The sequence below is a fragment of the Candoia aspera genome, chromosome 17 (assembly GCF_035149785.1).
Source record: "Candoia aspera isolate rCanAsp1 chromosome 17, rCanAsp1.hap2, whole genome shotgun sequence".
Lineage (NCBI taxonomy): Eukaryota > Metazoa > Chordata > Lepidosauria > Squamata > Boidae > Candoia > Candoia aspera.
In genome coordinates, this window is record NC_086169.1 from 44,779 (window position 1) to 54,906 (window position 10,128).

The 10,128-nt window shown below is 52.5% G+C and overlaps 1 protein-coding gene and 1 long non-coding RNA gene across 3 annotated transcripts; one reads left to right on the top strand and one right to left on the bottom strand.

Annotated features, from left to right (window-relative positions):
- Positions 1-1,493: 1,493 nt before the first annotated feature.
- On the top strand, positions 1,494-8,640 carry CA14 (carbonic anhydrase 14). Of its 2 annotated transcripts, XM_063316963.1 has the most exons (10): positions 1,512-1,942; positions 3,748-3,768; positions 4,118-4,297; positions 4,508-4,653; positions 5,536-5,631; positions 6,415-6,481; positions 7,066-7,223; positions 7,466-7,592; positions 7,808-7,828; positions 8,326-8,640. In XM_063316963.1, exons 1-10 carry the CDS (start codon positions 1,885-1,887, stop codon positions 8,412-8,414), a joined length of 963 nt encoding a protein of 320 aa, XP_063173033.1. In that variant the 5' UTR covers positions 1,512-1,884; the 3' UTR covers positions 8,415-8,640. The 2 variants fall into 2 exon arrangements, with proteins under 2 accessions (XP_063173032.1, XP_063173033.1); XM_063316962.1 differs by having other exon boundaries at positions 1,494-1,942; positions 7,808-8,640.
- LOC134506688 (uncharacterized) lies at positions 6,705-7,564 on the bottom strand. The gene is made up of 2 exons (XR_010068826.1): positions 7,455-7,564; positions 6,705-7,230 (listed from the first exon to the last, which is right to left on the bottom strand). It is a non-coding gene; the product is annotated as an uncharacterized LOC134506688 (long non-coding RNA).
- Positions 8,641-10,128: the final 1,488 nt, after the last annotated feature.

Below are 10,128 nucleotides of genomic sequence, written 5' to 3' on the forward strand. Positions count from 1 at the left end.
TTGTATAGTTTGGGTTCCACAGCATCTGCAAACTGAGAAAATGGTTAATTCAGTGTCACCTTATGGATGTGGTTTGAACAAGGCACGCACACTAACTGGTTCTTTTTATTTAAGAAGCAAATGCATGCGTCCCCTTTCCCAGTTTGCTATTAGCACTCCTGTTAGGGCAGAGGATTTGCCAGGAACCACTTGGAAACTCCTCCTGAGGCTTGGGGGGGGGGGGCTGCATGGATGCTGCTTTGCCTTTTCTGGCATGACTGAGGAGATGCTCCCTGGTCATGCCCTCCTGTTCTTCTCACACACACACACACCCACACACACCCACCCCTGTGCCAATTAGGCCCCAGGCAGGCTGCACAATCTGGCAAACCCTGGGAGGGGAACTGGGTCGCCATGACCCGCTTTCTTTCAGGGCAGCAAGAAACCAGGCCAGGAGAACCAGCTTGGGGGGTGGGGGGTTGTCCGGCCCAAACCCCAAACTGTCCAGCTGGGGGGAGGGAAGGGGGGAGTTTCCTAGGTCTGCCTGCCTTCCTCCCTCCCAGCACAGGCCCCCAACTGAAATAAAGAACTAGAATTTCATCAATAGACTGGCCGGGGTTGGGGGGTTGCTGCTTTCTTGTTTGCCAACCTTACGTCCATCGGCCAGATAATGGAAAGGTCAGTGGCTGTAAGGATGTTGGCCCCACTGTTGACTGTCCTGTGGATCCACCAATTGGTTACCTTTCCAGGCACCATCACCTCTTAGTCTCAGTTAAGCAACAAAGCCTATTCTGTGTGTGTTGGGGGGGGGCTAACCCTTTCTCTTTGAATTTCAGTTCCTTTTTTGTTTTACCTCCTCATTATTTATTACGGACTTAGCAATGCATACACACTTCCTACATCAGAAAAATAAAATCCCACAGAACCTCAAATCAGCTATTAACTCATATAGTGCCAAAAAGCAAATTCAGCTAATGTGCACCATAACCCATCCCAACACCCTCCAGGCAGTCAAGGACAGTTGCGGGGGGGTGTGTGTGATGGAACAGAGGTGCAGATCAGCAGGTCGTAAAGCACCAGACCGGAAACAGCTCCCACCTAAAACATTCTGCACCCACGTTTTGGCAGCATTTGGCATGCACCAACAGGTTGCAACTGTGTTGCGCTGGGGAAGACTCCCTACAGCAGCTGGAGAGGCCTCAAGAGCCCCCCACCCAGGCCTTCCCAAGACCAAGCAAAGGCCCCTGGGGAGTCACAAGCAGCCACGATGCTCAAGCTCTCTTCCCTGCCCAACGTGTCCTCACCATCACCCTCGTGTAAGATGAAATTTGAAAGCCACAACAGCTGAAATGTTAGGCAGCCATCCATGTCAGCTCAACAGCGTGCGGCCACAGCCCCACACGGCTCCTGCCTCTGAGCCCAGGCCCCCATCCTTGAGAGCTGTGTCGGCCAGAGCTGTGCCTCCTCCCTCTGGGTCATCCCTCCGAGCCCCTTTCCCTGTGCCTCCCTGCCTGCCAAAAGGCTCAGATGAAACGAACCGCCTCTTGCACAGGGACTTGGCTGGCACAGGCCTGAAGGGGAGCCAAGCTCTTCCTGCCCCCCCCCCGAAATACGGTTGGGGCTCCACAGACCAGTGGACGGGTGATTTAAGGAGCCAGGTCCTCAGCTGCAGGCTGGCTGCCCAGCTTGCCCAGAGCCACCTTAAATGACGCTGGCCGCCTTCTGGTTGGTGTCCAATGGGGACCTCCTGACTCCCCTTGAAAGAGGCAAGCAGTGGGGTGTAGATGTGGGAGCTGAAGATCCCATCTTTGGCCAAACAGACTCCTCTTGGCTCGGGACACATCCATTTCTTCAAAAATTTTCTCCCATTTTTTCACCTGCTTTTTCCTTTTCTGACATTCCAAGATGTTGCTAGTTCTCACACTTTGGCAAGCTCTTTCCCAAGCTCTGGCTGCAAGTGGGGGTAAGTGGTGCTTTTCTTTCCTTTCCTTTCCTTTCCTGCTAGCCCTTTGTTTCTTTGCACGGTGCCCTGCCTTTCTCCAGAGGGAGCCCACTGCAATTAGGCAGCTTTTGGGGGCCTTCTCTGGAAGTTCAGAGGGTTTCCGACACGACAATAGAGCTTCCCCTGGTAACCACTCTGTGCTGCTGAGGCATTTTAATTTTGAAAATCACTCTTTTTTTCTTTAAAAGTAAGTGAGCCCATTCTCACACTAATCGTATTTGGATGGCGTGCTAGCAAAGTTTGCAAACATCTCAGCTCTTCCTGCAAAGGAAGTGTTCAGAGAATACCACTTGTTTCTTTTTTGCACGTTTAGGCCTCCGACTCACAGAAGTTGTATTGGGTGGTCTTGCACACTGGCCCTTATAGTTGCTTCTAGAATTATTGATCTTTCGCTCCTGGGTGAGAAGCGGCTGGGGAAGAAAGAGGGTGAAAATGTTCTGAGGAGAACACCACACACACAAAATGGGACAGTAACAACCTTGGGAAAATATTTATAGAGAAGCTGCCACAGGAGAGCAAGCACAGGCCTTTGGAGTTTGCCTGATTTAATCAGTCCTGGAAAAAATAGATCAGTTTTTGGGGGAAAAAGTTTCTGAACTGATCAACCCAAGAGAAGGAGAACAAGTGATAGAAACTTCCAAGGAAAACAGAGTTATAAGAAAGGAATATAATTTTAGAGAATACAAGCATTTGCAGCAGAGAAAATTGTTGGACAGGAATATTTCAGGTGGGGAATTAGCTTGAGTCTGTCCTGGGAGCTTTGAAGGCTGAATTTATGCCAGGTTTCAGGGTGCTCAGTGCTGCTCCTCGGGCGTTGGTTACCCTCAGCGCTCTTTTGCTTGTTGTGCCAGCCACTGCAATCTGGGCTGACAGCCGCTAAACCGCATCCATGGTTCACAGACGCAATGCCCCTTCTGGCAGGCCCCACCAGAGCTCAGCAGGGGGCCTGAAACCTATGCGGACCCATTTCCAATCTCGGTCCACAACAGTCCCCTGAGCCCTGGGGAGGAGGCAGAACAGACGTTGCTCTTTCCCTCTGCTCCATTTGTGTTCTTCGCACCACCAGCCAGAATAAATTTAGCAGTAGCTCACGAGCCCTCAGGAGGTGGCATCTCTGCCCAAGGCCAGCTGCCCTTTTTTGGGGCGGAAGAATCCTGCCTCTTTTCTTTAGTCGGTGTCAACTCAGGTTTCATCCAATGCTTCCTTCCTTCCGAGAGACTTCTTGGAGGCTTTCGAAAGAGGGGAGGGTGTTTAAGGCTGTCACAGAAAAAAAAGGCCCACTTATTTCAGAAGTTTAATTGGAGATTAGCCTTGCAGCCCTAGTTGGCGCTGCTCCTTTGGGTCCCTGGAGATCAGGCGAGCTTCTTTCAAAGCTCCTTTCTGAAATAAAGGCAAGAATTTCCACAGGGGGGAGAAAGCAGAGCAGAAAGGTGTAGTCATGCCAGGGCCAGGGATGGCTGGAGATGGTGCCCGCTCACTTTAAGCATGGGGCTTCCGTGGACAGAGCATTCCCCCTCTTCTCAGGCCTGGGCAAGGGAGCTGGAAGAGAGGTGGCCTTGGGTGTCTGTTGTGGAAACGGGTGTGGGATTCAGAGAGGCTCTTCTCCGATGAAAGGGATTTGGCCCTGCGTGGCGGCTCATGGGGCATCTTTGCCACGGGCTCCTCTGCCAGGACAGAAACACCCCCCACGTCTAGAGTAAAGCCACTTTCGCAGGAGCAGTTTCAGCTGCCAGCCAAGACTCCCTTCCTCTCCTCTTCCGCTGCAGGTTCCCACTGGACATACAAAGGTAAGGAGAAACCGCTGCCAAGCAACATCCTCTTTGCTCACTGGAATTGCAAATGCAGCTGCGAAGTCGGGAGAGGCCGCCCAAACCTGCCTCCTCATTGACTCCCTGCAAGGGAACCCCAAAGGCTGCCACGCTCCTTTGCGTGCTCCAGAAAGGCACTTCGGGGGTGTCTGGCTGGAAAGAAATGGTTTGGAGTGTGTCCTGGAGGAGGGGGGCAGTTGTGAGGCACAAAACGAGCTGTGAGAGGAGGCGGCCTGTCCCAAGGCAATTACAATGGGGGGGGGGGAGCACAGAGCCTGTCTCTGCTCATGCTGCGCCCCAGATCCACAGGCCGTTGCTTTCTTCCCAGGCTCCCACGGGCAGGTGCACTGGCCAGAGACCTACCCAGACTGCGGCCGGCAGGCTCAGTCGCCCCTTGATATCCAGACAAGCTTGGTCCAGTATGACCCCTCCCTGCCCCCCATTGAGCCAGAGGGGTACCGAAACCCCGGGAGCAGCTTGTTGACCCTGACCAACAATGGGCACACAGGTAGGAGCGTTTGCAGGGCCCAGCTGGTTTTCACACTCTGTTGTTTATGGTGCCAAGGTCTGCCTGAGCAGGCCACACTTCTTTCTTCCCTGCCTTACCGACTAGTAACACTGGAAAGAGCTTTATGGCAAGGAAGGTCTGGCAGCTTTGTGACAGTCTTCCACCTCCCCGCCGGCTGCAAGCTGAGCTCTCTGGTGTCTGTCTCCGCAGTGCAGCTCTCCCTCCCTGAGGACCTGCGCTTGCACGGCCTGCCCAGCATCTACTCGGCGGTGCAGCTGCACTTTCACTGGGGCAGCAGCAAGGGCCATGCCGGAGGGTCCGAGCACCGCGTGGATGGCCGGGCCTTCCCGGCAGAGGTGAGCCAGCCGGGGCTTTGGGCCCGCCTTGGAAACGGGGCCAATACTTCTTTGCATGGGCCCTCGGCTGGGGCACCAAAAATGGCTGAATTGCTCCAAAGGTCCACTCCTTGGAAGCCCTGCTAGCAAACGCTGCTAAGCACAGAGCCTCAGGGAAGGCCCAATTCTACTGGAGATATCCGGGGACCACAACACCCAGAATTCTTGTCAACGCTGGCAGGGAATCTGGGCACTGCAGACTCTCACAACTGGACAGCCCAGTTTGAGGACCTCTCCTCTGTCCCTCCTCCCCAGCATCAAATTCTTCTTTTCTTCTGCATTCATCTTTCACGGATTGGTCCAGCCCTTTCCCTATCTGTGGCCCCCAATGACATGGGAGTCTGGCAGCCGCGGGTCCTGCTGGGACTTACTCAGAGTGGCCTCATCCATGGAACTGAGCTCTCCGTCTCCTCCCCCACCCACCCCCATCGCTGGTGTGTTCTGATTTAGCTGCTGCTTTTACTGTCACGGACAGAGCAGCTCTCTTAGAGGACCTTTGTCCTAACAGCCCCTCTGGTTGCAGGCTGTGAGCAAGGACAGCCCGGGAGAAAGATGGGAGGGGTGGAGCTGTTTTCATAGGAAGTACAGACTGGGATGCCCACAGGAAGAATTCCCATCGCAAGTCTCACACACCGTAGGCAACCACACATCTGGAGGGCCAGGGACAAGGTGGGGTGCCTCTCCCGGGACCCCTCTTCGAACTCCAGCCCAGACTCTTTCTCTGAGACGCCACCCATCTTTCTTGGTTTGATGGGCAATTGCACGATGTCTGGATAAAGTCAGGAAGCTCCTTGCAAACATCTTCCTCCTCCCTGCCCTTTAACTCTTTGTCTTCACCCTCAGCTTCACGTGGTCCACTTCAACTCAGAGAAGTATGCCAACCTGAGCGTGGCCAAACGCCAACCAGATGGGCTTGCAGTGCTGGGCATTTTCCTGGAGGTGAGCTGCTGAGTGAAGATTGTGCCACGGTCACTGTCCAGAAAGGTTGAGCATTTCCCCAGTTTCTCTGCCCTCCACGGCCACTTTCAGGTCCCCCCTCCAGACCTTCCTCAGATAGCCACCCGCCAATCCAGACTGTTGAAAAATACAAAAATGCTTCAGCCGCCCTCCAGTGCTTCAGTAGGGGAGGCCCAGGAGTGCTCTCCTCACAGCCAGGGTCATTCATGCTATGGCCTCGCCCGCCAACAGCAGAGGACACAGCCACCGCTGGGATTCAAGGCACTCTGGGGCCAACTACTTCAGCAGAATGCCTTTGGAGTGCAGCGCTTCAGAAACCATGCGCAACGCTCAGTGTTCCCAAGGGACGTGAGTCCTGCATAGTCTTGTTTAGCCAAGGACATCAGTTTCCCATCCAAAGAAGTTCCAGCCGTGAATAGCTCTACCTATTTTTCGTTGCTACCTAATTTGCCTGAAACCCCCTTGGGCCTCGAAAACTCCTTGGTGGTGCTGCCACTGAACCTTCTTCCTTTAATAAAAATTGCCTTCTTGGTAAACCTTTCAGCTTCACTGCCAATCAAACAGAACTGAAAGTACGTGTGATGCAGTTTGTTTATTCCCATTCTCCGGTCCCTTGATCCCTTTTCTGTTTTCTCACGTCTTTTTTAAAGCTTCCCCACATGAAACGAATTGTTCAGCTATGGGCGCTGTGCATTTGGGGGCCACCAAAGACAGTAAGCAAAGTCCAATAAACACAGGTAAGTCATTTCTTCATTGCATCCGCAGGTTGACAGTGTGGAGAATCCTGCCTACAATCCCATCCTGGACCATCTGGATAACATCATACATGCAGGTAGAGGGTCCATTCGGGGTAGGGAGGGGCTGCAGTGGCTGGTGGGGGGTGAAAAGCATAAAGGAGAGAGTGGAATTTTGACAGAGTCCTTGATATCGGAGCTCCTTCTACCATGAGTGATTTGGGCTTCTGAGAAGGATCAAAATGCATCACTTTCCTTAGGCACTTTGCAGTCTGCTTCTTAAAACATACATCAATTTTAAAATAACGGTGAAAACCAAAAAACATTCAGGACCTTTAATTTCTGGAAGAAATGCTGGAAAACAGATTTTAAATTCCCAAAGCAGTGATTCTCAGTAGTGAGATTTTTCTGCTAGTCCAGCATCTCAGAAGCAAACACCTTAAAGCCCATCAGCTGGGGAGCTGCTCTGGAGGGAGGCGCTTCTTGGAGCTGGGAGGCTGGACCGGACTGGACAGTCCTTTGGCCTGATAAAGCCTTGAGGCACTGTCCTTCCACAGGCCGGGGTTGACAAAGGGGCACAATGGAGGGGGTCCCAAAGCCAACCCTGGACGCGGTCTCCCTCTGCCACTGGGCTGCCATTCTGGCTTTCTCTTTTTGGTTTCCCAACTCCTAAACTCACCAGAGCAAGAAGTCACAGTTGCACCCTTCAGTGTGCGAGAGCTGCTCCCGGCGCATCTGGGTCACTACTACCGCTACAATGGCTCACTGACAACCCCGCCTTGCTATCAGAGTGTCCTGTGGACCATCTTCCACCAGCCAGCCTGCATCTCTGCCGCTCAGGTATAATCTGAAAAATGAAGGCCATCATTAGGTTAAGAGGTTTAGGGCAAAAGGTCTGTGGGCGGGAGCAGCACTGTGGCCCGTGGACTGCTGCTGGAGGATGGCTCCCATCAGCCCCTACCACTGGGGGGTAAAAGCACAGAGATAGGGGTAATGTCCAGTGGCAGGGGAGGCTGCAGATTCCTCCACAGGAAAATGAAATAACTGGCTGTGATAGCATGCTTCGCTCACATCTCTTCCAGCTGGAGAAGCTGCAGAAATCACTTTATTCTACAAAAGGTGGGAAGACACCCTCAGAACTGCTGGTTAGTAACTTCCGGGCCCCACAGTTCTTGAACCAACGTGTGGTCTTCTCCTCATTCCCTGTGGGTGAGTATAGAGGCTGCTTAGTTCCAAAACCATGCGCATGCGTGCACGTGTGCAGATAGGGGGACACTGCCCTCTGGTGGACAAATGTGGCCCAGCACCAAATCCAGGTTGGTGCTCCTGAAAAAAACCAAAGATCCTGCAGAAAAAAGGAGGGCAGGGGGTGGGAAGAGGTGTGAATCTGCCTCCAGAATGTGTTTCTCTTCTTTCCCTTCTAGGGCCATCTGGATATTCTTCAGGTGTGACTCACCTCTTGTTAGTCGTTAAAGGGGGTCAGGTGGGACTTGCACAGCCAGGTAGCAGAGCTGCAGTGATGGTGGAGGAAAGGAACGTGAAAATCCAGCACAAAGCCTGGGGGAATGGAGGGATGCTGGAGCCCTGCCCTGGGGCCAGAGGAGGACTGACTGGGGTGGGGGTGGGGGCACGCTAAAGGGTTTGGCACGGGCCACTTGGTGGGGGGAGGGCAAGCGGCTTCTGTCCTTTAGAGCTTCCAATAATTATGTAAAGAAAATGGGACATGAGCCAGCAGAGCCTGGCAGACCTTCCAGAGTTCTACACCACCTTCTAGTAAACTAGTTTTTTTTAACCAATGAGCTTCCTGGCTCACAACTCAGTTGGTTCACTGAACTAGTCCTCAAAGAGGAAGCACATTCCTTCATTCAATTTAGAATATATCCATCTCCCCCACCCCATCACTTCTGTAATTGCTCTGACACCTTCCTCCTTTTATTTCCAGGTGAAATCATTGCCATAATTGCTGCAGTGCTCTTGGGCTGCCTCGGTGTCTTCCTCGCAGGCTGGATTTTGGCAAAGAGAACACGGTGAGATGCAGGTGAATGTGGGAGGCCAACCCGTTCCTTGCCTAATCCCACTGCAGTGCCAAAAAGAGGGAAGCTCCCACGCATTTTGTTCAGGAGGGGCAAGGAATTCGAGCAATCCCTCCCCCACTAGCAATGCTGCCATATGGGTTACCGAGAACGTAAAAAACTAGGAAGAATTTCACTGGAAAAAGAACACAATAGATATTAAACTTTCTGCTGCTCCATCCTGAGCTTCGTGTCTTTCTAATCTATTGAACAACAATGGCAGGAGCAAAAGGCCACTGCATTCCCATTCTCATCCAGACAAGTCTTTTGACCCCGAGACTTTCTCCCTGCCATCTTCAACCTTTTTTTCTCCCAAGTATTTGGACTTTGGGGGGAAGGGGGGACCAGCAAGGTTGTCTCAAGAAGCAACTGGCCCAACAAACATCAGCTCCCTCTTCTGCCACACTGCCCAGCTGATTCCCTTCCCCAGTATGATAAGGAAGAGGCGGTCGGGCACGTGGGGAGGAGAGTTTTGGATCCCGGTACCCATCGGAGTGCCAGAGGAAGAATTGCTGGGGTTTTATGGAATCAGTCATCCCACTCCCCGCTTCCATGTTAGGAAACTGGCACACAGGAGGAATTCACAGTTCTCCGAGATGATCAGCGAATGGCACCAAAGAAGAGAAAGCTGCTCTGGGCCACAAATGCCCCACGGAAGGAGCAACCACACTGCAGAACACTCCATAAGGCAGGGTATCTTTGCCAGCCCAGGAACTCCAAAGTGAAAAAGTGTCAGGCCATTGGTCTGCCTCATCTGGGAAGCCTCAGCTGTCCTATGCTTCGATTGCTCACACCTACAATACCCCCGGGGACCTGAAAGGATATCCACACCTCTTCCCTGGTGCCCTAGCAGAACACAGAATAGCAGAGGAAAGGTTCTGGGGAAAGGACAAAAGCAATTGGACAGTAAAACCAACCACTGTGGAGTGTTCAAGCTGAAGCTAAGCTGTATCTGCACGCTGCTTTACTTTAGATTCCTGTGCTAAGCAGGACAAGGGACAGAACGGCCCCTTTCAACACCTCTAATTTTAGGCCTTTTTCACAGGGGAGTGCCCCATCCAGGACATCTGCCAGGCATCACCCTACCACTTCAGAAATCAAATTCCTTTTGGCCACAGCTGTACACTGGCTTTCCTTTTTAGAAAAAAGGTGACAAGACGGGGCAGCAAGGCCATATAGGAAAGGGAGGCCCGGGCAGGTTTATCTCTTGTGTGCTGCTGAGTATCTGCATTCAGGGGCTGCAGTTACGGGGTGAGATTGCGTTCGCCACAGCTCAGTTCACCTAGAGAAACAGACAGAAAACCGCATTCACAGAGAAGCCTGTTTCCTAATCCCCAGAGGCGTGAACAGCACAGCAGCCTCCCGCCCTTGCCTTCTGGCTTCTTAGATCCTGCTCCCTACATGGACTATCAACACACAGACAGCAGGTCTTTCCTCTGGGGAAAGACAGGCAAAGCTCACTCTTCAGAATATCTCCTAAAATAACCTGCAGCCCAATACAACAGAAAGAGGCCATGTTCCTTTATTGGTATAAACACAAAACTATTATTACTCTTCCTGCCAACTTCCATGTTTGCCAGCCTCCGGATGGGGAATGCCAAAGTTCTCCAGCCAGGAGAGGAAACCGCGGGAACCCCAAGGCCCAGGTTGAACGTCCTGGCTGGTCTCACCCA